Raw genomic sequence first — 26,257 nt, forward strand, 5'->3', positions numbered from 1 at the left:
TTTCAGTGTTGTCTGGATTAAAAAGCAAACAGTGAGATAACTATTTTGTGTGGGTTTACAAGTAGAGTAAAATGTTTGTAGATCTTTTACACAACTATAATCTGCCTAGGATAAGAAAGTCGATGTTTGAGCAGTCCTTGTGTAGTTGTTTTTTTATCTGGAAATCCACTCACACCCAGCATATTTGTTTGTTTTGTAAATTGATCTAATTCTTTCAATTTGAGAAGGGCTTTCATCACGTTAGGTGCTGGCACCTTTTCTGACCTTGAATGCAGCACTGTAGTCCAAACTGTAGTCCAAACTCTGAAAGCCCGCCTTCCTCCGAAAGTTTATAAAATCCACTGATTTAACAAGCCTAAACCCATTTTTTAAACCAAATACATATCCTCTATAGTGATAAGAGAACCTGAGAGAAATTATTAATATAGAGGAGCTAAGTGTGTGTTGTGTTAATAGCTATTTTCATAGAAAACGTTTAAGCAGCGAACAGAAACAAAAACACCGCCTGATGCAGGAGGAGAGGAAACATCGCGATACTTCACATGCTGTAGTTTGGTCACCCGTCTCGTGCTATTTACTAATCAGCTGCGATCGGGTGTTGGAGAAAGGGTAAGAGTGTCCGTAATTACAGATAAATCATATTATACACGTAAATGCACAGTTAACAGCTTCATCCACAGTTTGCACGTTAAATATCAGATAACTTAAGGCTGTTAGCTATGCCAGTGTTGGCAGGTAGGAGGACATGTATGTTAGCAAAGTTAGCTGCGCAGCTTATCTGAGTCGTTTTTGGTTTCATTTTTCTCATTAATGACAGCGTACTTAATCTTTTAGTTAACATGTCAGGTTAAACAACGTAGACATCATAGCGCTGTTAGCTCGACCCGTAAAGCGTGTTTGGTACACCTTTCCTTCTCCTCTCACTGTACCTGCACAGATGTTACTCCTGGTCTGTGTCAGGCTGTGATTCACTCAGAGGCTCGTTGTAATCTCGCCTCTTGTCGATGTTTTCGTGGACTCAGAGTTTCTCTTCCTCAGTGAGGCGGTCTCCATCACTCTGTTTGCATCAGGTCATGTTCCTCCTGCTGGGCTGAGGTGAATCTTTCTCTCTCTCCTCCTTTAACCGCCTCCTATGTTCCCTTTGCAGTAAAGATCAGAGTCGTGCTCCTCCGTCTGTTGCTCAGGGCCTCCACTGGCTCCTGTTTTCTTAGGAGAGGCTTTGTTTGAAGCTTTTTCTACCTCATTGTGTCTCAGCAGAAATAAGACTTGCCACCACAGAAGAAAAGGAGCTCCTGCTCTCTTTGACCACATTAAGTTCCTGTCATCTTTGAAGACCTTTCCAGCGCCTGTTTCCTTCTTTATCTTGGCTCTCTGTGCTGAATCCAGAGAGCGGGACAGACTTTTTGATATCATGTCTCAGAAGACGCAGGCTGACGGCGCTCAGAAACACTTCGCTGTGGGTCGGGGGCTCCTGGCCGCTGCAGAAACCTTGAACTTCAACATGAACGAGCAGCGTCCCAACAGACCAATGGGTGTGGGTGTGGGCATGGGCATGGAGGGCCAGGACGGCAGCGGGCAGATGCCCCGACGTGGCAGCGGCGGTGGCGGCAGCACCAGCAATCTTGGCAGCACCATGAAGCTGTTTGCCAGTTTGGGGCTGTCGCCCTCTGACCTGGACGCTCTGGCTGAAATCCCTGAGGAGGAGATCAGTGTGGAGACGCTGCCACACATCCTCAGACAGCTGAAGAGTCGCAAGGGGGAAGCAGGAGAGCGGCGGGCGGCCATGTCCTCTGATGCTGCGTATCGAGGAGGAAGCTGGGAAGAGGGACACGTGGGGAGGATGGGTGGTTCTTCTCTGGGACAAGGTTCAGCCAAGTCCTCCACAGACTTTGGGTACAGCTCCCTGCAGGACGTCTCCTCCGGCCAGGGCTACGGCTTAAATTACAGCGGTGGAGGTGGAGGTGGGAGCAGAGAGAGGCCATACTCTGAGCTTTCCCACCGCAGTGGGCTCGGCATGGGCCCGTCTGAGCCCGTCTTTATGCAGAGGAGGATGGGCTCCCCGTCAAACGGAAAAGTCCAAGACTTCTTGGGAGTCATGCCCCCCATGTTCCCCCACGTGTGCTCTCTTTGTGACTTTGACGTTCATTCCACCATGGTGAGTACGTCCAACCTGCTTCCTCTTTTCTTCTCGGACTAACTGTAATTGTTTGAGCTCCAGTCTTCCTTCAGTCAGTGACAGGCGCTGATTCAGGTCCGGTTTACTTCATATAATTTCCTTGTTGTATCTCCTCACAGCATGTTCCCTGTCTCCATTTTCTCAGCTGAAGCTCTCCAGCATTGACCAGTTAGATTTGGATCTTTCCAGCGGTCATCCAATTAAACCAAAAATCTCTTTTTATAATTAGTATCTGTTCACATGAGCTGGTAAAGCTGTTCATGTTACACATTCAGTCTGATATACTTGATCTTTTCACTTTTCACACTCACACATTCATGGACTTATCGAATTGGCCGCTTTTAAACCTGTGAGACTTTTGGCAGCTGGGGTCTTGTGTTTGTTTTTCTTTAGTTTGTGGTGTCAGGAGTGAGAAAGAAGGATTTAATCGATTATCACTCGAATTTGGAAATTTAAATTCTCTCTGAGAAGAAATGTACACTTTTTGGCTTTAAAGCAAAAATTTTTAACATGGTTCTTTTCAATGCTGACAAAAACATAATTTACCAAAAATCAACAGGAAGTTCGTAATCTACTGACCAAAGTCACACAGTGAGCAGGTTTGAAGATATGCGGGTGAGCTCTTCTTGCCTGTATGACTGTCACTGATGGCTTAAGAAAGCATCAAATACTGTCTGTTATAGTGATTATTGCACACAAAATATAATGAATTATTCGTTTTTGTAGGTCTTAAAAAGATCTTAATCATGAATTTTTGGTTTTAAAATGGAAACCTGATGAAGTGCATTTAAATTCTTAGTAAATCTGGTCCTAAGTGATTGTCTGGGTGACGCTATGAAGGTTAATAACTGTGTGAACTGTTCCTTTAATATACAGGTTGTATTTTAGGAGAAACGGCCTGTTGAGTGTCAGTAATGCTCTGTTTGTGTTTGTAGGAGTGGAACCAACACGTTAATGGACTCCGCCATGCTGAAAACAGACAGCACCTTCTGGACATGTGAGTTGCTCTTAATACACAACAGTGAGCCAAAACAGATTAAGTTATAAATCTGTTAACAGCATGTTCACATCAGAAGAAATTAGGTTGGTTTTTAGAGTTTCAGTACCCAAACCAACGCAAACGTGCTCCTGTGCAGCCCTCCAAAATCCCAGCGCTGGACGGGGATGACTCTGGCGTTAGTCAGATTAGTTTATGACGTACCTGGTAAGAAGTAAACCGACCTTTGTAGTACAGAAAATTTAAGGTTAACCCTGAAGTTACACGAATGAGATGAAATCCTGTTCCGTAGTACCGATCTCTCTTTGACCTCAGCAGGAGGTTGTAATCATTCAGCTCATCGTTGTTGACTAAATGTTCCTTTGAGGTCTGTTCCTCTTTATCAGATGTGTAACACTGAATGTTGTTTTTCAGGTATCCAGAGTGGGACCCTGGTATGGGCCCAGGCAGAGGGTAAGAGATGCTAACATTAAGCTCCTCATTTAGTGTTTGAGATGTTAGATTTAGAGTCCTAAAGGACCTCGACCTAACCTCGGAAAAGTGTTATTACTGACAGCTGTGCCCAAACAGATTGTCCTGCACTGATTTGTCTTTCTGTTGTTTGCATTGTATGTCATGTATGGGCCACAGCAGCAGAGAGAGCAGCAAGCATACTGTACACCTGACAGGCAACTTCCTGTTTGGTCAGATGGGCTTCATTAGATTAGATAAAGATTCAGAAACTCTACTGCCTCCAGAGGGTTCACACACTGTCTCTGTGGCCTGGTGTTAACAAAGCTTTGTGTTGTGTGTTAATAATCCAGGTGTCTGATAACTGACGATCTCATGTTTTTAATTCCAGTGGTCGTCCTTGGGAGACCCCCAACCTGTCTGCAGGACTGCTGGGACCAGCCCCCATGTCTTCAGGACCAATGGCAGGGATGTCCTCGAGCTGGGGTGGAGGTGAGGGACCCACAGATGTCTTATTTTATCACTATTAATACTATTAGTATTATTTTAAGTCATTTGTCACTTTCTCTCTGTGCGGGGAGTCACTATTTTATTCATAAAGATGGTTTCAGACAGCTGACGTCAAGTCTTTAACTTCCAACTGATCAAGTCTGGTTCTCCTGTGAGCTCAGTGTTACATTTATGTGCCACGCTTGCTGACTTTGGGATAAAAATGGTTAAAAAGCTCAGGTACAGTAAATACAGAGAGCCATTAGAAAGAGTGGGTGAGGGTTAAGAGACCCAGCTGTTTAGTGCCCTCAGAAAGCTGCAGACACCTTTTGAAATCTGTCTTTGGTCATGTGCGAACATCGGCGTGTTTGTGTGTCAGGAGTAGGTGGAGGACGTGGTTCCGGTTCATTGGGACAGAATAAGGTGAGTCTGACCTCCTCTGTCTCTCTGCTGTGTCTTCCTGTGGATCAGCTCATTTCTGCAGAGCTCAGCTCGTTTCAGTAAAGACTATGTGTCGTGTCCTCAGCTGAGGAGCAGGGTGGTGGTGGTGAAATATGAAAAGAAGCCTCTCAGCGACAAGACCCTGTTCGCCCTCGTTGAGCGCTTCGGCTGCCTGAGGGAGCACCTCATCCTCAAGAACAAGGTAGGAAAACTCACCTCGCTGTTTCCACCTCAGTTACTTCTAACTTAGATGTAGACATTAGTTAAACTTTCTTCTTCATAAATGTAACTGAACAATACAATCAGCTGCCTCACACTCTTTCATCCTGCACATGAACTTCATCTCCTCAATCTGAAACTGCAGCTGGTAGTACTCATTCTCCTTCGCAGCCTCGCTGAGCTGAACCCACTCACAGAGGATCTCCACACCAGGAGGAGGACTGCTGGCACCAGCTGCAGTCCAAGATGGTAGAAATGGAGTCAGACTGAGCTTGTGATAAGAGACTATAGATAGCTGGGGATTAAAGAAGTCTAAATATAATCCAGTAATAACAACATTAAATACGTGGTTGTGAAACTTAAAGCAAACCTCTCTGAGGAAAACTGAATTTCAGCATTGAAGTCTAATCTTTGTGACCATCAGGCTTTTCTGGAGATGAGCACACATGAAGAAGCTCTGGACGTGGTAAACTACTACCAGCAGCATCCACCGTTGTCGTACGGCAAACCCGTCACCCTGTACCTGTCCCAGACCCTCATGTTCATTGAGGTAACATCCCCTCGCTTGCTAAATAAAACTCACCGCTTCCCCACAGACTCAGATCCTCAGAAGTTTCTGTTTCTAACTTGCAGAAGGACGAGCGACCAATGGATCGACTGATGGACCGACTGACAAAGCGGCCGGTAGACCGACCAGGGGACCAACCGATGACCCGGCGGGTGGAGCGGCCGATAGACAAACCTGAGAAAGAGGTCAAAAGTCAAGGCAGCAAGGTGGTCTTCTTCTACCATCTGCCCCGAGAGGACGAGAAGAAACAGGAGCTGCTGACCCTCGCCGAACGCTTCGGTGTGGTTGAGAAACACCTCTTCTTAACCGACCGGGTAAATAAACCAGAGCAGGAAACTCCAAAAGTTGATTTTGTTCATCTGGACGTAGCGTTTTGAGGGAGAAACATTTCGTCACTCATCCAAGTGACTTCTTCAGTCTCAGCTGACTGCAGGTTTCCCCAGCCTTATAAACAGCCTTATACATCAGGGGAACCAAACAACCTCTGGCGAAGTGGATGGCACATCACAGAAGAGCTACCTCGTCAGGTCAGGACTCTGCAGTCTATTTACACCTACAGGCCAGTGGATACTCTTTCAATGATGAGGATGTGCACATCCTGGACAGGGAGGAACGCTGGTTTGAGTGCGGAGTCAAGGAGGCCATTTACGTGAAAAGGGAAAAACCATCTCTGAATCGAGGAGGGGGCCTAAGGGTACATCTTTCACCATCTTACAATGCTGTGATTGCAGCCATTCCCCAACTCTCTGTGAATGGTACTCATGGCCATTGATCAGTGGTCTTTGATCAGTGAGCTTTGATCAGTGAGCTTTGGTCAGTGGTTGTAGATCAATGGTCATGAGAATTTGCATAATTAAGATTAAGGAACTGACCTCCCAGCCCATTGTTCCTCAGTGGCCTGGTTTCAGTCATTATGCAAATGTGCTGTTTATAAGACTGGGGAAACCTGCAGTCAGCTGAGACTGAAGAAGTCACTTGGATGAGTGACGAAACGTTTCTCCCACAAAACGCTACGTCCAGATGAACAGAATCAACTTTTGGAGATTTACTTACCTGGATGATTGACCATCATCAAGACAGAGCAAGAAACACTGCTACTCTTTGAGTGCTCATGTGATGCCAGCATTACTACAGAAAGTGTGGAGATCAGATTTGGCTGAGTATAGTCTGTGATAAGGTGAATAAGTTTGAATGATGGCTGCTTTTGTGTTCGTCTGTGTGTCCAGGCGTTTATTCAGCTGGCAACTGTGGAGGACGCAGAGATGCTGGTGAATCATTACACCGAGAACCCCCTCGTCTTCAATGGGAGAATAGTTCGTCTCAACATCTGCACCAAATACAAAACCCTCAAGTGAGTGCCCGGCTTCAGACACTGCTACCATGACATGGTGTAGGAACTGTAAACACATACATGAATGAAATGCAGTGAAAGGGACAGATACACCCTTTGACTGGAGGTTGTGGGAAATAAATGACATAAAAGACAGTTACCTGACCAGAACTCTCCTTTCTGCCGATGTGCAGAACCATAATCTAATCCATGAGATATTTTAATATAAGAAAAATGGACGGGTATGGGGAGCATCTGTATCAGTAGTTAAAGCTGCAAAACTTATGAAAAGACACTTAAAGATCTTCCTCCAGATGTTCCAAAGCCATCCAGTGGGCCAGATTGGAGTGTTTGCCAGGCTGATTCTGGCCCCCAGGCCATATGTTTGACACCCCTGCTCTAAATTGTGGTGATACGAGCTGTGAAAATGTACCCAGAATGCATTTTTTCAAGTTCTGTCAAGTCAATTATAAGAAAACATGCAGGGTACCAATGGTTGTTCCTGTTCCTCTGTGTCACAGACTTTAAACTGGTGCAGCACAGCTGATCCATGATATTTCAGCTTTCGTAGATCATAGCAGACGTCATGTTGAAAACAGCAGGGTGTCAGCAGAAGTAGCTCCAGATTAGCCAGTGAGCAAACCCGACTCTTTATTAAAAGTTAGAAATTGAACATCATCTCTGACCTCGTTATGAGAGGTGGTGTTAGCTGGCTAACTGCTAACACAGTGTATATATGTCAGGATACACATGGAAGCTTAAACTCATACACACTCGTTCATACAGCGTGAAGCACAAACAGGGCGGAGGAGACAGTTCGAGCCAGAAGAATGGCAGAGCCGAGTCCTCCAACTCCAAAACCTCCTCATCCAGCTCCAGGAGCAGACAGGAAAATAAGGAAGAGAAGGACAAAGTGAAGATGGTAACAGAGGAGGAGGACGAGGAAGTGTCAGGAGTGATGGAAGGAAGGGAGGACGGAGAAGAGCAGCAGGCACCTGATGGCGAGGAGGAGGAGGAGCAGGTACCTGATGGCGAGGAGGAGCAGGAGCAGGCACCTGATGGCGAGGAGGAGCAGGAGCAGGCACCTGATGGCGAGGAGGAGCAGAAGCAGGCACCTGATGGCGAGGAGGAGCAGGAGCAGGCACCTGATGGCGAGGAGGAGCAGGAGCAGGCACCTGATGGCGAGGAGAAGCAGGAGCAGGTACCTGATGGCGAGGAGAAGGAGGATCAGGTACCTGATGGCGAGGAGAAGGAGGAGCAGGTACCTGATGGCGAGGAGAAGGAGGAGCAGGTACCTGATGGCAAGGAGAAGGAGGAGCAGGTACCTGATGGCAAGGAGAAGGAGGAGCAGGTACCTGATGGCAAGCAGGAGCAGGAGCAGGTACCTGATGGCAAGGAGAAGGAGGACGAGCCTAAGGGAGAAGAGTCTGTGAAGGAGACGGTAGAGGAGTCTGAGGATGCTCGACAGGAGGAGGAGAAGGTGAGAAAACAAAAAAGTTGAAACAAATATTAAAGCCAAAAGTGATTCCTGGAATTAAACCGAACTGCACACAGGTTACCGATGATGTCACTAATGACACACCTGGAGACACGGGTGAGGTAAAGCAGGAGGCCGAGTCAGAGCCACAAGCAGAAACCTTGGCCGAGGAGCACAAGGGCAAAGGGGAGATGAACATGGAGGCGGCAGAGAGCTCGGAGGCTCCAGAGGCAGCGGAGGGAGATCTACCCGAAGAAGAGGTGATGCACCTGCTCTGTCCTTCAGTCTGTAATCCAGGAGTGGCACAGGTGTGTTAATGATGTCTCTTCCAGCAGGACTTCCCAGAGAACATGGAGGACTTTGTGACGCTGGACGAGCTGGAGGAAGACAACGACGAAGCCCATGGAGAGTCGGACAATATCGGTACCTGATCAGATCAATATTTAGAGATCAAAGTTAACACTTGTACCTGTAATGTGCTGCAGCACCAGCTTTTCCTTAAAAAAGTCATTTTCCTTCATGGATGTGAGGACGATGTCTTCAATCAACAAAAAGGTGTTTGAAATTAACGCACATCTTCCTCTCTGTTTGTGTCTCCTCTTCTCTGCAGACAACACGAGGCGAGGGGTACGTACCCGAGCGCCGTCGCTCTGATACCTTTAATATTTGACTTCATGTTTCTGTGGATCACTGCATCTCAAGAATCTCAGTTTTTCACTTTATTAATACATTTGAAATATTTTGACCTTTTCTGTGGTCTATTGTTTTACAACTGAAGGGTGGAGAGCTCATTGGTGAATTAATGACTCCCTCAAGTTGAATAGTTCAAATAGTTTGTGAGTGAGGGGAGATTGACAAAGTTCAACTGCAATTGAACTTTTGATTCACAATAACTTTAGTTTTATATGAAATTGCACTACTTTCGACATTTTATGAGATTTCCAACATAATCTGTGTTCAGAAACCTGTTTTCATTCACTCTGTTTCACTGGAATTCCTCAATTCTTGCTCCTCCCATCAGGGTATGAGGGTGGTGAACATCGTCGGCTTCAGGCGAGGGTACCAGTACCTCAACGAGCTGCTGAAACTCGCCCAGCCTTTCGGGAAGGTGGTCAAACACCTGGTGCTGGACCTGAGACCCGAGGTACTCTGTTCAGTGTTAAGTGAAAGTTTAATCCTGGACATTTGTATCACACCAGTAAAGCAACTTTTTCAAACATCAGTTGAAAAATGTTCCAAATGCAAATTTGGAGAAGTGGTAAATATAGAAGTGGTAAACGAACCTGCATCCAATTGAAGTAGTTGGATATTTCCTGAAAAGTATTTTTGAATATCGCATTGTCTCCTCTCCCTCGTCAGGCGTTCCTTCAGTTTGCCACAGAAGAAGAAGCACGGGCGATGGCCAACTTCTACAACGGGAACATCACGGCGTCAGTGTGCGGGCGGACGGTGAAGATCAGTCACTCCATGAGCTACCCCACCATCCAGGTGATTTATTTAAATTTTTTTAACCTCCATGTTATGTTTTCATCTGATTTATTAATTTCTACAAAATTTGAAACCTGAGAATAAGGTTTGTGTCTAAAATGTTCTAAATACATACACCTTAGCCAGACTGCAGTGGTCATTGGTTAAAGCTAAAATATAAAAAATAAATAAGTAAAATTATCTTTGAGCAGTCATTTAAAACAAACCCCAGATTCAGCTGTTCCAATGTTTACGAGCTACAACCTCGAAGTGTGATCGGCTCTGGATTTACAATAAGATCATGGATCAATTAAAAGATTCTGATCAGATGATCAAACTGCTGTTTTAAGGTTTCAGCAGGTCTGCTACATAAGCAGATGCCTGGCTGTGTTGGGCTTTATGTTTATAGTAAAACTAAAATGAATTGTGACTTACACTGGAAATCGGTGACAGGAAGCAGGATCAGAGAAGATGTGGATGTTATTAGTGTTCCAGATTATTGTGGGCCAGTAAAAATGTGATATTTGTGACATTTGTCAGATAAAAGAAACACGACCGTATGAGGACAGTCGGTGTTTGTTTTCTTCTTTGTGGGCTCATTTTCTCTGTGTTTGCTGTTCAGTCCGGTTCCAGCAAGGTGGTGTACATCGGGCAGATCCCCAACAGCAAATACACGGACGAGGAGGTCCTGAAGCTCGCCGAACCATATGGGATGGTCAAGAAGTACTTCCTGAACAGGATCCGGAGAGAGGTACGGAACTGGGACAAATGCACGTCCTACCTGAATCCACATAACTCCTGCTGCTTTAAAGCCGTCTGATGCTTGTCCTCAGTGTTTCCTCGAGATGTGTAATGCCGAGGACGCAGAGAAGATGGCTGCCGATTATAAAGCGAAGCCACTGAGATTCAGCGGGAAGCGCCTGACCCTCTACGTGAGCAGGAAGTACAAGCAGCTCAAACACGGGTGAGTTTCTTCTTTTACTTCTTGTGTGCTCGCTGCACGAGTCTGATTTATTAGTTTCTCTTCACAGCAGCAGTCGTCTTCAGGCCTTTTATCTAAATGTAAACCTGGAGATGACACCTGTCTTTTACAGCTTGTGGATGTACTTTGCTTTAAGCTGAAGCCTCTGAACCCCTCAATCACGTCTGTCCATTAAGCCATAGAGTGCCGAACACCAAGAAGAGAGCGAGCGAGAGCCCGCCACTAAAATCCTCCCATGACAGCGAGGAGCCTCCAGGGAAGAAACCCAAAGAGGAGGTCAAACAAGAGGAAGAGGAGAAAAAGGAGGAGGAAGTGCAGAGCTGTGAAGTCAGTGGTGAAGAGACGGTGATGGATGAAAATTTGGGTGCTGAGAAGCTGAAGGACAGCGAGGACGTGAGTCGTTTGTACAGCTCGTTATTGAAACGTTCAATCAAAGACGACTTCGGTGACATCGAATTCATTTAAACATCTTTCCATCAACTGACCAGAGATTTGAGCTAATTGCTAACATGCTAACAATGGGGAAACTTTGTTTTTAAATTTTGATTTGAAATAAAACAGGTAAACAAGACGAATCTTTTGTTTTTCTCTTTTATTTTCGCAGATGGAGACATCGACTAATCAGAATGAGCAGACAGAGGCTGTTCCTGTCGCTGCGAACAAATCCAGCACAGCGTCTCTGCCCCTGCCGCTGTACGATCCCTCCACACCCATCGGTGAGAAAGCTTCGCCAGGTCATCGTCAGGTTCACGTAAAAAAAAACTCGCCGTCATCATCGTCATTGTTACTATTTCAGGTATCGAACACGTGAAGGCGGGGTTTTACTGCCGCATCTGTTTCCTGTTTTACTCCAACGAAGACACGGCGAAGAAGATGCACTGCAGCAGCCAAGCTCACTACAACAAGCTGCAGGTGCCCACATAATGAAACACCTTAGACCTAGCCACATTATAACATACCTGAAGTACATATGCGACACTGCCCCGCCCACATTACAGCATATGTTTGTTTTCAGAAACACCTGGAGAAGGAGCAGAGCAAAGCAGAGAAGAAGGCGCTGCCGACCTGAGAACACCTGAAGCTGAGGAAGAGACGTGAATGTCAGATTTTTTTTTTTAAGGTTTTAATTTTGTTTCTTTAGCCATGTGTGAAACACACATCTGAGTGACTTCCTGCTGCTGCTCTGTGGGCTTAAAGCCTCAAAGACTCTGTTATTGATTAGTTATGTTATTGATTAGACAAAACAAAATGTTGACCAAACAGTATAAAAACATTTTGCCTGTGCAGGTTTTTCCTTTGATTTTTGAAACATCTGGTTTTTCAAACTAACATCTGAACAATAAATTATTTTTTTAAGACTCATAGATGTGAATATTTGTTTAACGTCTGAAACGGACTTGATTTTGTTCTTGGTTTCTCAATAAAATGTGTTAGAATTTTGTTAAAATAGACATTTTTATCTTGTATTTTTATTTATTTAGGGTTAGCTTTTTTGTAGTTTTTTGTTCCAAAAATAATAAAAAGATTTTTTTTTTTTTTTTCAAAGACATCAGTTTTTCTTTGATAATTTTCAGTTTCAGTACCACATAAAGGGCAAAAAATTTTACTTCTGCATGAGGCAGCATGTGGTTGGCTGGGCTTCCACTGTAATTTACCCGGTTGATCAGGTGATCCATCTACCTGGATTATTTTCTGCCAGGTAATCAACCTCATTCTCTCAACAGTTTTCCTCACTACCTTCCTCTAGTTTGACTGATGCTGCTGTTCAGAAAAACAAGATGTTTAAGCAGAAATAAGTAAACCTGTGAAGCTAAAATAAATGTGAACGAAGGAGATTTATTTCCTTTCTCCTCTTATTTTTTATTATCCTAAAATTACAAAAAGATGACATTCAAGATGATGTATTTAAATGATGTATTTAAAACTGGCTGCAGATTTTTGAGCTTTCATACAAACTGAACAGACACCTTTTGTTTGATCGTTACATTCAGACACGTGATCGTACTGAGACGTACCATTAAACGGAGCACGGGGGGAGAGTCCATTGTTTAAACTTTATTCACAAGCCCTAACTGTCCTTCCAGCTCTTCGGTCTTGCTGATGATAAGAGTAGTTTAATTAACTAGTAATAAAGACAGAAGAACTTGCCGAGCCCTCTATTTGCACTAGAAAGAAGAAAAAGAACCGCGAAGAGCGGAGAAACCTCAGTAAAACCCGCTGTGAGTTGAGACGAAATATCGCGATACTTCGTAGTGTGCGGTTGTCTCTCACGCAGGCTCATAAATAACTGATCTAAAAGGTTTTGGAGAAAGGGTAAGAGCGTCTGTGTCTACAGATTAATCCTCATTATACACGTTATATATCAACAGCTTCATGTACAGTTTGCACGTTAAATATCAGATAATTGAAGGGTTTTACCTATTCTAGTGTTAGCATGTAGCAGGCGACGTGTGTTAGCAATGTTAGCTACCTTAGCTACACAGCTTGTCTGAGTCATTGTCGGTCTGCTTTTACTCACTTTTGGACGCCTAGTTTTAATTATCTATGCTTTTAGTTAAAACATGTCAGGCTAAACAGAGTAGTGTTTATGGATGATATTAGCGCATTTAGCTTAGTTTAGCTGTTAGCCCCTCCCCCGTAGGCGTGTTTGGTACACCTTTCCTTCTCCTCTCACTGTACCTGCACAGATGTTACTCCTGGTCTGTGTCAGGCTGTGATTCACTCAGAGGCTCGTTGTAATCTCGCCTCTTGTCGATGTTTTCGTGGACTCAGAGTTTCTCTTCCTCAGTGAGGCGGTCTCCATCACTCTGTTTGCATCAGGTCATGTTCCTCCTGCTGGGCTGAGGTGAATCTTTCTCTCTCTCCTCCTTTAACCGCCTCCTATGTTCCCTTTGCAGTAAAGATCAGAGTCGTGCTCCTCCGTCTGTTGCTCAGGGCCTCCACTGGCTCCTGTTTTCTTAGGAGAGGCTTTGTTTGAAGCTTTTTCTACCTCATTGTGTCTCAGCAGAAATAAGACTTGCCACCACAGAAGAAAAGGAGCTCCTGCTCTCTTTGACCACATTAAGTTCCTGTCATCTTTGAAGACCTTTCCAGCGCCTGTTTCCTTCTTTATCTTGGCTCTCTGTGCTGAATCCAGAGAGCGGGACAGAATTTTTGATATCATGTCTCAGAAGACGCAGGCTGACGGCGCTCAGAAACACTTCGCTGTGGGTCGGGGGCTCCTGGCCGCTGCAGAAACCTTGAACTTCAACATGAACGAGCAGCGTCCCAACAGACCAATGGGTGTGGGTGTGGGCATGGGCATGGAGGGCCAGGACGGCAGCGGGCAGATGTCCCGACGTGGCAGCGGCGGTGGCGGCAGCACCAGCAATCTTGGCAGCACCATGAAGCTGTTTGCCAGTTTGGGGCTGTCGCCCTCTGACCTGGACGCTCTGGCTGAAATCCCTGAGGAGGAGATCAGTGTGGAGACGCTGCCACACATCCTCAGACAGCTGAAGAGTCGCAAGGGGGAAGCAGGAGAGCGGCGGGCGGCCATGTCCTCTGATGCTGCGTATCGAGGAGGAAGCTGGGAAGAGGGACACGTGGGGAGGATGGGTGGTTCTTCTCTGGGACAAGGTTCAGCCAAGTCCTCCACAGACTTTGGGTACAGCTCCCTGCAGGACGTCTCCTCCGGCCGGGGCTACGGCTTAAATTACAGCGGTGGAGGTGGAGGTGGGAGCAGAGAGAGGCCATACTCTGAGCTTTCCCACCGCAGTGGGCTCGGCATGGGCCCGTCTGAGCCCGTCTTTATGCAGAGGAGGATGGGCTCCCCGTCAAACGGAAAAGTCCAAGACTTCTTGGGAGTCATGCCCCCCATGTTCCCCCACGTGTGTTCTCTTTGTGACTTTGACGTTCATTCCACCATGGTGAGTACGTCCAACCTGCTTCCTCTTTTCTTCTCGGACTAACTGTAATTGTTTGAGCTCCAGTCTTCCTTCAGTCAGTGACAGGCGCTGATTCAGGTCCGGTTTACTTCATATAATTTCCTTGTTGTATCTCCTCACAGCATGTTCCCTGTCTCCATTTTCTCAGCTGAAGCTCTCCAGCATTGACCAGTTAGATTTGGATCTTTCCAGCGGTCATCCAATTAAACCAAAAATCTCTTTTTATAATTAGTATCTGTTCACATGAGCTGGTAAAGCTGTTCATGTTACACATTCAGTCTGATATACTTGATCTTTTCACTTCATTAGCTTTAACAAAGTCCTGGGAGGATCTTGATTTGCTCCTTGTGTCTCCAACATGAAACATTTAAAGCTCCTCACACATTCATGGACTTATCGAATTGGCAGCTTTTAAACCTGTGAGACTTTTGGCAGCTGGGGTCTTGTGTTTGTTTTTCTTTAGTTTGTGGTGTCAGGGTTTCTTCTGGGGCATTAAGTATGAACTTTTAAAAAAGGAATTAAAATGGTCTTAAAATGTTCTATTTCCCAAGCCTTTGCTAAAGATTTGAGAAATATACACATGGTATTTTATAACCTTCTTAAAATCAGTGACTGTTACTGTTTTGTCTAGCCAGTTTAGAATCCAAAAAGATCCACATTACCCTTTTCTTTTCTTGGAAAAAAGGCATCAAATGCTGTTTTTCATTTCTTTTTTTAAGTCATTTCTAAAAGATCTTAAAAAGCACTCCTTTAATTTTTAAAACGGTACAGGAACCATTTTATCATACCCTTTAAGTAACAGGTGATAATATATATATATTTTTTACTTAGTTTAAAAAACAAAACAAAAACAATTCCCTGGGTGCTTTTCTGAATGAACCACTTAAGGTTAATAACTGTTTGAACTGGACCTTTAATATAGAGGTTCCATGTTAGGAAATGAAAGTGTTTGAGCGTCACTCATTCTCTAGATGTGTTTGTAGGAGTGGAATCAACACATTAATGGACTCCGCCATGCTGAAAACAGACGGCAGCTTCTTGACATGTGAGTCGCTCTTAATACACAACAGTGAGCCAAAACATTGAAACCATCTGCAGTCAGTCAAGATGTGTCACCTACTTGGTTTATGCTGGATTGAACTCGGAGGTCTTTCCCTCTTTAATAGATGTTTAATATTGTGTGAATGTTTTTTTGTTTGTTTGTTTTTTCTTTTAGGTATCCTGAGTGGGATCCCGGTATGGGCTCAGGCAGAGGGTAAGAGACACTGATACTGTTAGCAAAACAGTAATTATAGTGTAGAAAATAATTCATCTGCTGCTCTCTGTAATCATGACTGAATTGTGGACTCCATTTCTAAGCTAAGTGATAGCAATGATAGCACTAGCATTTCTAAGTTAGCTTGTGCTGTCATTGAAGCACTCAGAAGTGAAATCATGACATGGACTAGCAGAGTCGGCCCACATGCTGCTACAGGCAACTGAGGGGGACATTACACTTCAGTCTGTTCACACACTGGAAGTAAAAATACTTTAATACTTCAAATTAAAGTAAAATCTGTGATAGACTGCAGTTGAGAATCAGACATCATATCATAAAAAATCAAATTCTGGGGTTCACAGACTCTTTGCAGCTTCTATAGCTTGTTTGTGCTAATTGAGTAATTTTTATATTGTATTACATCATATTATATTTTGTTCTAATAATCCAGATGTTTGATAACTGACCCACACCCTAGTTCATTTATTTCCAGTGGAGGTCTGTCAGAGACCCCCAACCTGTCTGCAGGGCTGCTGGGTCCCGCCCCCATGTCTTCAGGACCAATGGGAGGGATGTCCTCGAGCTGGGGTAAGATACATGCAGATGCCTTTTTCTTCTTCTAATTATTACTGTTATCATTATTGCTGGAGGTTTTAGTCCACTCCAGGACATAAATCGTCTTAACTTGTCCTTATGTATTTTTTAAAATTCTAAAGGGCCGATCGTGATATTTTAAATCCATCATTTTTTTTAATATAATGAACATTTATTTGTTCATTTAATGTACTGACTTCACTTGCATCCTTAGCTTAGTCTTTTTACTCAATTTAATTTAGTTACTTTAGCTTATTATAATATACTCATTTAATTACTATACTTATGTAATTAAAGGAATTGAGTAAATTATCTTTAATTTTGTTTCAATACTTAGTTGTCTGTCTTATTTACTTTACTTATCTTACTGTACATACTGTACTTACTTTACTTACTTACCTAGTTCTTATTTTCCCTCATTTACTAGCGGTACTTGTTTTACATATCTTACTTTACCTTCTTTACTTACGCACATTCTTTTCTTACTACACCTAGTTTTGTTACCTACTTTACTTATCTGAATGAATCAGCCAGAGCTTTCTTATTTTTCTCATGGACTTGACTTAGGTTTGAACAATTTGAGAACAAGGTGATGCAGGATTTTGAAATTCATACCATAGGTGCATCTACTAGGAGGCTGAGAGGTGGCAGAGGCTGCTGCCAGTATTTTCTTTAATGTAGTTTTACTCTTACCGTCCTTTACTTACTGACTTATTTAACTCTCTGTACTTTGTTAACTTTACTTTCTTTGCTTACTTTTTTCAATGTACTCAGTGTACTCCTTTGTTTATTTAGTTTACTTGTCTTACTTAATGACTTCATTATTTAACTTTACTTTTACTATTTCTGTTTATTTACTGACTGTACATACTTACTCTATTTAAGTAAGATAAGTAGCAAAACTAAACATGTTTTACTTTTGCTTTTCTTCCTGTAATTTGTTTTCTTCCTTGTCAGACTTTACTCACTTTATTAGCTGTACTTACTTTACCATATTTTCTTTACTCTTCTCACTTCATTTACTGTTTATTGTACTCACTGTATTTAGTGTACTTTACTTACTGTGATCACTTTAGTGAGTAAAATAAATAAACTATAGTTGCTCTACTTGGCTTACTTTACTCAGCTTTCTTACTTTACTTGTTATACTTACCTTATTAATTTGGTTAGTGTACTTACTATACTTTTGTTACTGTACTTACTTATCTTACTTTATTTACTTGCTGACTTACATTACTTATTAAATAATTGCTCTGAAAATGTTCGGGCACAAAAACCATCACAGATAAAAAAGAGAAGTCAGGTGCTCAAAATAATCTTTAGACTCAAACATTAGAACAGGCTTTTCCCAGCAGCACGCCATGTAATAAATACTCACAATGAAAATGGCAGACATTACAGCTTCTATCTAAAAATGTATAGATTCAGGCGTCGCGTGCTCCAGGTACACTTCACGCAAATCGAGTTGCCCGAGATTCACAGCATTTACAGAAAATGCGCTATTTTGTGATATAAAGTGTTATCAGGATGGGAAATGTTTTTGCGATATTTTGGTCATATCGCACAACCCTAATTTAATGTAATCAGAGCCTTTAAAAAGTTTATTTCTGTATAAAATAAAAACCCTGCATGGTCATTTTGGTCACTTAAAAGATCCTAAATTGGTGGCCTAAACATTGTGTTTTTCTGTGTCAGGTGGAGGTGGAGGTCCTGGACAGCTGGGTCTGAATAAGGTCAGTCTGAACGCTTGTGTCACCTGCTGTGTCTCTGACCCTGTGGATTTCAGAGGGTTTCAGTAAACATATTTCCTCCCTCTGTGCCAAACACATTGTTTAAAAGTTCACGTCATCCAGAATATCTTTGAAAAGCTTTGTGGTGCTTCAGTGACGGTGCAGCAGTGTTAAATGTCGTGTCCTCAGCTGAGGAGCAGGGTGGTGGTGGTGAAATACGACAGGAAGCCTCTCAGCAACAAGACCCTGTTCGCCTTCGCTGAGCGCTTCGGCTGCCTGAGGGAGCACCTCATCCTCAAGAACAAGGTAGGACAGCTCACCTCGCTGTTTCCACTTCATTCATTTCAAATCTGAGGAAGGGAAAAAATACCTTTTAATAATTTTTAAAAATCATAGGGAACAAAAAAACAAACAGATTTTGGCTTTAGATTGGGACACTCACATGAATTTGATGTGGAAACCAGCTGTACTCATGAAATTAAAGTAAAAATAATAACACAAATTAAAAGTGCAAAATTCTGAGCACCCCTATGAACTCTGAGGGCTGTAACTGGAAATATTCATTGTGTGAAGGTAAGATTTTGCTGGGCTTTGCGAGGTTAGCTGATTCTGTCGGGATTGGGTCGGAGGTAGCGATTGATTTTAAATGTGACGACTCATGTAATTTAATATAAATCAGAAAGGGAAGACTAATGAGTCATAGGAAGGTCAGTCAGTCGAAGATGTGTCAGATGTCTGGACTTTTTCTTTTTTCTTCTTCTTTTTAAGAAAATACAAATAATTTTTTTGATGTGTTGTTTGAAGTATTTGTGTTTTGCTCTGACTCAGAAGAACAATTTTCAAAATGTTTTTTAAAAAGGAGAGAAAAAGAAATATCACGTTAGCGCATCTTAAATAAAATGCTGTAATATAATAATAATAATAATAATAATATATGCTTCAATAAAACAAAGTGAGCTTAATAAAAATCAAACTAAAATTCAGTATAAGTTAATAACGTACTGACTGCAGCAAGTTAAAATCTACATAAATGGCAAAAAATGATGTCTGGATCAAATATAATCAAAGTTTAAAAAAGAACAAAATGTTAACTACAAATTTTATTTAAATTAAGCTGAATATGTCACATAACTCATAAAGTTAAACGGGTCAAATAAGGGTTGATTTTTCAGAAGGATTTTTAAACAAGCGCACCAAATAAACCAAAAAAGAGAAGGGTGACTTGAACTTAAGGAAAAACTTCCCCAGAAAGTCTGTATAGAGGAAAAACTTTGACCATCGCTCAGTCCAAGCCCTCACACTTTACAGAAACGAGCCAAGCTTCAGTATCGTCGTCCTAAAGATCACAAACCACAGGATCTGACCTGTTTCCTGTTTCACAGTAAGACCTGAAGTCTAATATCTGTGTCCATCAGGCTTTTCTGGAGATGAGCACTCATGAAGAAGCTCTGGATGTGGTGAACTACTACAAACAGCACCCGGCATCTCTGTACGGCAAATCCATCTCCTTCTACCTGTCCCAGACCCTCATGTTCATCGAGGTAATGTTGCCCTCGCCGGTTAAATAAAACTCACTGCTTTCTGACACACTCAGACCCTCACAGGTTTCCGTTTTTGACCCTCAGAAAGACGAGCGATCGATGGACCGACCGATGGATCGACTGATGGACAGACCTGTGAGGGAGGTCAAAGGTCAAGCCAGCAAGGTAGTTTTTTTCTCCAACCTGCCCCGCGAGGATGAGAAGAAGAAGGAGCTGCTGACCATTGCTGAGCGCTTTGGTGTTGTGGAGAAACACCTCTTCTTAACAGACCAGGTACTGGTGCCATCGCTGACTTTAAGCTTTAGCAAAAAGGAAAGTTTGAAGCCTTAAAAGTCGAGCAGGGATCTGTCTGGATCCAAACTTCTCATCCCTCGACCACCACCCCAAAATTTTTCAGACACCAGTGTTGCTTAAACCTGGCATGTCAGCCATGTGGTCTGGTAGTTCTAACTAACATTCAGTTATTCATTAATGTTTTTTTAATGCTGCTTTTCGTGATTGTGGATAGTGTGGAAAGTGTGGTTTTTTTTGTTTTTTTTTATTGGTCACAAAATTGGCCTGTACGCCCTCCATGAGCTAAAATGAGTCTGACTTTCCATGTGTGCAGGCATTTATCCAGCTGGGAACTGCAGAGGATGCAGAGATGCTGGTGAAGTATTACACTGTGAACCCCCTCACCATCCGAGGAAGACGGATCCGCCTCAATGTCTGCACCAAGTACAAAACCCTCAAGTGAGTACCTCAGACGCGTGATGGCCGTGACATTGTCTGTGACCTGGTGCAGGACTCTTTCCTCTTCTGTGCAGTAGGAAACACTAACAGAATTTTGTAACTTGGATTAAGTTAACAAAAAGCAAGTAAAGAAAATAAAGTAAATTTGACCAAAAAAAAGTAATTATAGAAAGTAAATAAGTAATAAAGCTAACTTGAGTAAGAAAAGTTAAGTCAGTAATGCATTAATGCTTCTGTGCTTCACGCAGTGTGAACGCAAGGAAGGGCGGAGGAGACGCTTCGAACAGGAAGAGTGGCAAAGCCAACTCGACCTCCTCCGGCACTGGAACCAGGACCTCCTCCAAAACCACCTTATCCAAATCATCCACCTCCAGGTCCAAAGAAGACAAGAAGAGGGAGGAGAAGGAGGAGGAGAAGAAGGAGGAGGAAGAGAAAGAGGAGAAGAAAGTGAAGGCAGAGCCAGAGGAGGAGGAGGAAGAGGAGGAGGAGAAGGAAGTCTCAGGTGTGATGGAAGGAGGGGAGGATGGGGAGGGGGAGGAGCAGGCAGCAACTGATGGAGAGGGGGAGGAGTCAGAGGGAGCAGAGTCTGTGAATTTGACGGTAGAGGAGTCTGAGGATGCTCGACAGGAGGAGGAGGAGGAGAAGAAAGAGGAGGAGAAGGTGAGAAAACAAAAAAGATGAAGAAAAATATATTAAAGCCAAAAGTGATTCCTGGAATTAAACCGAACTGCACACAGGTTACTGATGATGTCACTGATGACACACCTGGAGACACGAGTGAGGTCAAGCAGGAGGCGGAGTCAGAGCCACAAACGGACGCGGCAGAAACAGAAACTTCGGCCGAGGAGCACGAGAGCAAAGAGGAGGCGAACATGGAGGCGGCAGAGAGCTCAGAGGCGCCGGAGGCAGCGGAGGGAGATCTACCCGAAGAAGAGGTGATGCACCTGCTCTGTCCTTCAGTCTGTAATCCAGGAGTGGCACAGGTGTGTTAATGATGTCTCTTCCAGCAGGACTTCCCAGAGAACATGGAGGACTTTGTGACGCTGGACGAGCTGGAGGAAGACAACGACGAAGCCCATGGAGAGTCGGACAATATCGGTACCTGATCAGATCAATATTTAGAGATCAAAGTTAACACTTGTACCTGTAATGTGCTGCAGCACCAGCTTTTCCTTAAAAAAGTCATTTTCCTTCATGGATGTGAGGACGATGTCTTCAATCAACAAAAAGGTGTTTGAAATTAACGCACATCTTCCTCTCTGTTTGTGTCTCCTCTTCTCTGCAGACAACACGAGGCGAGGGGTACGTACCCGAGCGCCGTCGCTCTGATACCTTTAATATTTGACTTCATGTTTCTGTGGATCACTGCATCTCAGCTGCATGACACTCCCTCTAAATCTGATCCTCTGAGGTCACACTGTCACTCTAACTCTATTTAGTGCTTCGTCAGACGCGTTTACTTTGATAAATACTCTGAGTTTATAATAATCAATATGTTTATAATGGTGTTTGCTCAAACCTCCACACAGAGGAAAATTTTGCATTAATAATGGTTTTTGATCCATAATATCCTTGCTTTTGTATGTAATTGCGCTAGCTTCAGACATTTTGAGATTTCCAACATAACTTTTGTTCAGAAACCTGTTTTCATTCACTCTGTTTCACTGGAATTCCTCAATTCTTGCTCCTCCCATCAGGGTATGAGGGTGGTGAACATCGTCGGCTTCAGGCGAGGGTACCAGTACCTCAACGAGCTGCTGAAACTCGCCCAGCCTTTCGGGAAGGTGGTCAAACACCTGGTGCTGGACCTGAGACCCGAGGTACTCCAGAACTCACTCACAGTATTTAAAATATTTAAAATTAGAGATTAATTTTGAAAATCAGTAAAACTGAGAGCTCCTTTCAGTCACTTGTGAAGCATCTTTTAAGGTTAAGGCGTACGCGTTACAGACATTTGTTCTGTGCCGTTTAAACACCTCTTTGTTTGTCTCCTCTCCCTTGTAAGGCGTTCCTTCAGTTCGCCACAGAAGAAGAAGCACGGGCGATGGCCAACTTCTACAACGGGAACATCACGGCGTCGGTGTGCGGGCGGCCGGTGAGGATCAGTCACTCCATGAGCTACCCCACCATCCAGGTGAGCATTCGGCTGGTTTTATTTCATTACACCACGCGACTTTGTTTGACTTTGTCAGACATGTTTGAAACCTCTATTCATGTGTCTGAGTCTGCTCTGTCACAGAACTGAGCCACGAACAAATGAAATGCACCACGTGAAACATCGGCCATCTAAAATCCAAAAAACTGGTGAAGATAAAGGCAGCCCCCAGTTTTAATCTCCAGCGTATATTTCTGAGCTTCTCGTAGGGCTGTGCGATATGGCCAAAATCTCATATCCCCACAGAAGACAAAGGCTGTTAATGGTCCCACAATCTCCTTTTAACCCCAGATTGTGGAATGCCTTACCTCCATCTTTGCACTGTCTTGATTTTGTTGATTGTTTAAAGAAGCAGCGGAAGACTCATTTGCTCAGAGTCTCTTTTAACCAGTTTTAAACTACAAAAGCAGGCTGATGATCTGACTGTAACATGTTAGACTTTTAGTATGGAGTGAGAAAGTATTTAAGGGAACTGAACTCCTCATCTTGAGTTTTAAGGTCATTTCTGATCCCTGTAAATACAGACGAGGTCTGAAACATTGTGAACATCGAAGCGAGATGTTTGACCTTCTGCACGAGAGTCTGTATATTTCACACTCTTTCCCTCATAACATTTGAAACATGACAGCAACTACTCCAGTTTAGAAAAGGGCTTCAAGGATTACTCCCAGTATGCTTCATGTTGGTAACGATGGACAACAGGGCAGTGGATGAATAGTCAGTTTTGCTTAGGAAGTGTCTGAAGTTAAATTCTCCACATATCAAAAAAATAGCTTCAATGCTTCCTCAATAAATCTACGGTCACTCTGGATTAAGAGATTTATATAAATACTCTTAATCCAGATTATGAGCTAGATTAACTGATTCAGAGTGTATTTAAGGTTCTATAAAGCTCAGTTTGCATCAGTAACGTCTGTTTTACGGCAGCCTTTAGGATTATAATGAATTAATTTTGAGACCTTTTGAATTTCCCCCACTCCTTTCTTTGATTTGATCACGTTTTCTTTTCTGCTTGCTGTTCAGTCCGGTTCCAGCAAGGTGGTGTACATCGGTCAGCTCCCCAACAGCAAATACACAGACGAGGAAATCCTGAAGTTCGCCGAGCCATTTGGCAAGGTCAAAAAGTACTTCCTGAACAGGATCCGGAGAGAGGTACAGAACCAGGGCAACCGCACGCCTGAACTGAATCCGTTTAATTACTGCTGCTTTAAAACTGTCCAACATTTTTCCTCAGTGTTTCCTCGAGATGTACAATGCCGAGGATGCCGAGAAGATGGCTGCCGATTATAAAGCGAAGTCGCCAAAGTTAAACGGGAAGCGCCTGACCATCTACGTGAGCAGGAAGTACAAGCAACTGAAACACGGGTGAGCGTCATCGTCGTCTTCTGTGGCCCCTGGGTGCATGAGTCACCACTAACGGCTGTTCGACTGGCGACCAAATAAAAACTACAACCAATCTAGAAACACTCTTTTACCACAAGCAGCAGGAACTGTCGCTGGAACATGTTTCTGCCATTAACTGCTGGAAAATCCTGTATTTCCAGAATGATCTCCAGGCTGACATCTGAGTGCATGATGTCATCACTGTGCAGGAAACAAAAAAAATTATCACAAAACTTAAAAAACAATTCAGTCATGAAAACTTCGACTTGTTTAAACTTTAAATACTGTTTTTATGTTGAAGTGTCCCGAGAGCCTGCCCTCTAATGTCGGCCAGGGATTTTCACTCTTTGGTTTGCTAATTTTGAGAAAAACATTCGATGGTGAAAAGTCAAACAACTCTTTCTGATGTTTTATAAGCTTTGTTGAGGTTCTATGAAAGCCTTGGGACCAGCTGACTGTCGGGTCAGACGACTATTCTGTAGTGTTGATGAAACATCACATTTTAAAGCTTTGACCAAGGGTCACACCTTGTTAGTCCAAAGGTTCTGTTCAGTTTTATCTGCAGTCCTGTTTTTGAGGCTGTGGTGAAGAGCATACTGAGGTGCATGCTGGGAGTTTGTGTTTGTGTCACATTAAACGCTCTGTCTCATCTCACTGTGTTCACTCAGCCATCGAACGCCGAACACCGTGAAGAGAGCGAGTGACGACTCGCCACAAAAGTTCTCGAAAGATGCCGAGGAACCACCGGCCAAGAAACCTAAAGAGGAGGCCCAACCAGAGGTGGAGGAGGAGAAAAAGGAGGATGTGGAGAATCAGGAGGAGAAGCAGCAGGAGGAGGAAATGGAGACCCCTGATGTGAGCGAAGAGACAGCGGTGGAAGAAAAGTTGGCCGCGGAGAAAGTTCCTGAAGTTTCTGCTGAGAGGAGCAGCGAGGACGTGAGTCGTTTCTGAAGATCTTTAATGACCGATAACGGCGTGATTATTGATTACTTAAAATACAGTTGGATTAAACAAATTCTCTCCTCTCAGGAGAAACAGGAGGAGCTGGTGGAGCAGATGGAGACATCGACCAATCAGAGCGGGGAGACCGTGGCTCCTCCTCCTGCTGAGAACAAACCCAGCGTGGCGTCTATGCCGCTTCCACCGTACGACCCCAACACGCCCATTGGTGAGGACACTTTCTGATCACCAGGCAGTTGGCTGGTTTATGTTTAAAAAAAAAAAAAAAAAAAAAAAAAAAGGCGTCATCATCAATACGATTGTTGTTTTCCTGCAGGTGTCGAACATGTGAAAGCAGGTTTTTACTGCCGCATCTGTTTCCTGTTTTACTCCAACGAAGACACAGCGAAGAAGACGCACTGCAGCAGCCAGGCGCACTACGACAAGCTCCAGGTGAGAACCCGCCCCACTCATAGCTCCACCCACACATGACCTTTGAGCCTGAATCAGCTCCACACATCTGACACACGGCTCCACCAAACAAACTGAAGTTTTTGTTTTTCAGAAATACCTGGAGAAGGAGCAAAGCAAAGCGGAGAAGAAGGTGAAGACGACAACGCCGTGAGAACATCTGAAACTGAGGAAGAAGTGTGGATGGACTTTTTTTAAAAATCTTTGTTTCTATAGCAACGTTTGAAGCACACATCGGAGCGACTTTCTGCTGCCGCTCTGTGGCATTGAACCCTGAAGGACTCTGTTTGTAGCCACGCCTCCTTTTTTTTTTTGCTTCATTTCTGCAGGTATTGATTAGCTCTTTTATTGGTTCTTCTTCTGTCTAAACGGTCAGGAAAAGGAATACTGTGTTTAAGATCCCAATTTTAAAACTAAACAAAAAATTGATACCGTACAGGTGTTTACACAGCTGTCAATCACTTTCTTTATTCATCTAAAAACATCGGATCAACAGAATCATCAGGCGACCCCAACTCCCCCTCTGCTCAGATCTTTCCCATGATTAAGCTACAGCGTCCTGAAGATGGACTCTCCTTACACGTCACCTGAGTTCACGCAGGTCACATAAAAATGTGATTTTACTCCAGATTACCTCCGTGATCTTAAAATAATCTGGTTATTTTCAAAATAAAAGACCCAGTGTTTTGTGCTGTCACCATTGGTCTCGTGCCATTTAGTCACGGCTCGATTTTCATCTCTTTACCGCAGTCTCACCGCTACATCAGTGTTACGTTTGTAAACAATGAAGCGACAGATCAATGGCTGTGATCGTGAACTAGTCTTTGATCTATGACGGCGTCACGACTTCCTGGGTTGACATGTTGAACTGTAAGTCTCACTTTTTTTGGAGTTTTCTGTTGATGTTTTAGAAAAATAAAATAATAAAACCACTG

General features: G+C 43.5%; 2 protein-coding genes across 11 annotated transcripts; both read left to right on the plus strand.

The window, feature by feature from the left end:
* The first annotated feature begins 232 nt into the window (after window positions 1–232).
* LOC101478493 (uncharacterized) lies at window positions 233–11,960 on the plus strand. Of its 7 annotated transcripts, none has more exons than XM_076890017.1 (22): window positions 262–609; window positions 1,255–2,155; window positions 3,112–3,173; window positions 3,588–3,626; window positions 4,015–4,115; window positions 4,498–4,535; window positions 4,639–4,755; window positions 5,197–5,322; window positions 5,406–5,654; window positions 6,567–6,691; window positions 7,457–8,150; window positions 8,225–8,407; window positions 8,480–8,570; window positions 8,758–8,774; window positions 9,169–9,291; window positions 9,507–9,635; window positions 10,237–10,365; window positions 10,448–10,578; window positions 10,773–10,989; window positions 11,201–11,312; window positions 11,393–11,508; window positions 11,612–11,960. In XM_076890017.1, the coding sequence occupies exons 1-22, from the start codon at window positions 509–511 to the stop codon at window positions 11,663–11,665; spliced, it is 3,855 nt and encodes a 1,284-aa protein (XP_076746132.1). In that variant the 5' UTR covers window positions 262–508; the 3' UTR covers window positions 11,666–11,960. The 7 variants fall into 7 exon arrangements, with proteins under 7 accessions (XP_076746141.1, XP_076746132.1, XP_024659902.2 ...); XM_024804134.2 differs by having other exon boundaries at window positions 265–609; window positions 4,492–4,535; XM_024804133.2 differs by having other exon boundaries at window positions 266–609; window positions 1,258–2,155; window positions 4,492–4,535.
* Window positions 11,961–12,654: 694 nt separating this feature from the next.
* Window positions 12,655–26,255, plus strand: LOC101484408 (uncharacterized). Of its 4 annotated transcripts, none has more exons than XM_004552023.6 (22): window positions 12,655–12,909; window positions 13,601–14,501; window positions 15,503–15,564; window positions 15,736–15,774; window positions 16,271–16,365; window positions 18,067–18,104; window positions 18,291–18,407; window positions 19,517–19,642; window positions 19,727–19,915; window positions 20,250–20,374; window positions 20,623–21,034; window positions 21,112–21,309; window positions 21,382–21,472; window positions 21,660–21,676; window positions 22,072–22,194; window positions 22,380–22,508; window positions 23,553–23,681; window positions 23,764–23,894; window positions 24,581–24,848; window positions 24,942–25,080; window positions 25,189–25,304; window positions 25,417–26,255. In XM_004552023.6, the coding sequence occupies exons 2-22, from the start codon at window positions 13,758–13,760 to the stop codon at window positions 25,474–25,476; spliced, it is 3,348 nt and encodes a 1,115-aa protein (XP_004552080.3). In that variant the 5' UTR covers window positions 12,655–12,909; window positions 13,601–13,757; the 3' UTR covers window positions 25,477–26,255. The 4 variants fall into 4 exon arrangements, with proteins under 4 accessions (XP_004552080.3, XP_004552079.3, XP_004552078.3 ...); XM_004552022.4 differs by having other exon boundaries at window positions 13,604–14,501; XM_004552021.3 differs by lacking the exon at window positions 12,655–12,909 and adding an exon at window positions 12,922–13,441.
* The last annotated feature ends 2 nt before the right edge of the window (window positions 26,256–26,257 follow it).

This window comes from Maylandia zebra, linkage group LG2 (genome assembly GCF_041146795.1).
Source record: "Maylandia zebra isolate NMK-2024a linkage group LG2, Mzebra_GT3a, whole genome shotgun sequence".
Lineage (NCBI taxonomy): Eukaryota > Metazoa > Chordata > Actinopteri > Cichliformes > Cichlidae > Maylandia > Maylandia zebra.

Bases quoted from the DNA above. Each gene is read 5' to 3' on its own strand.
- LOC101478493 (XM_024804134.2), top strand. From the start codon at position 509: ATGCAGGAGGAGAGGAAACATCGCGATACTTCACATGCTGTAGTTTGG. The intron at 9,292-9,506 runs GTACTCTGTTCA...CTCCCTCGTCAG, and splicing joins TGCTGGACCTGAGACCCGAG to GCGTTCCTTCAGTTTGCCAC. The intron at 10,579-10,772 runs GTGAGTTTCTTC...CTGTCCATTAAG, and splicing joins TACAAGCAGCTCAAACACGG to CCATAGAGTGCCGAACACCA.
- LOC101484408 (XM_004552023.6), top strand. From the start codon at position 13,758: ATGTCTCAGAAGACGCAGGCTGACGGCGCTCAGAAACACTTCGCTGTG. The intron at 20,375-20,622 runs GTGAGTACCTCA...TGCTTCACGCAG, and splicing joins ACCAAGTACAAAACCCTCAA to TGTGAACGCAAGGAAGGGCG. The intron at 25,081-25,188 runs GTGAGGACACTT...GTTTTCCTGCAG, and splicing joins CGACCCCAACACGCCCATTG to GTGTCGAACATGTGAAAGCA.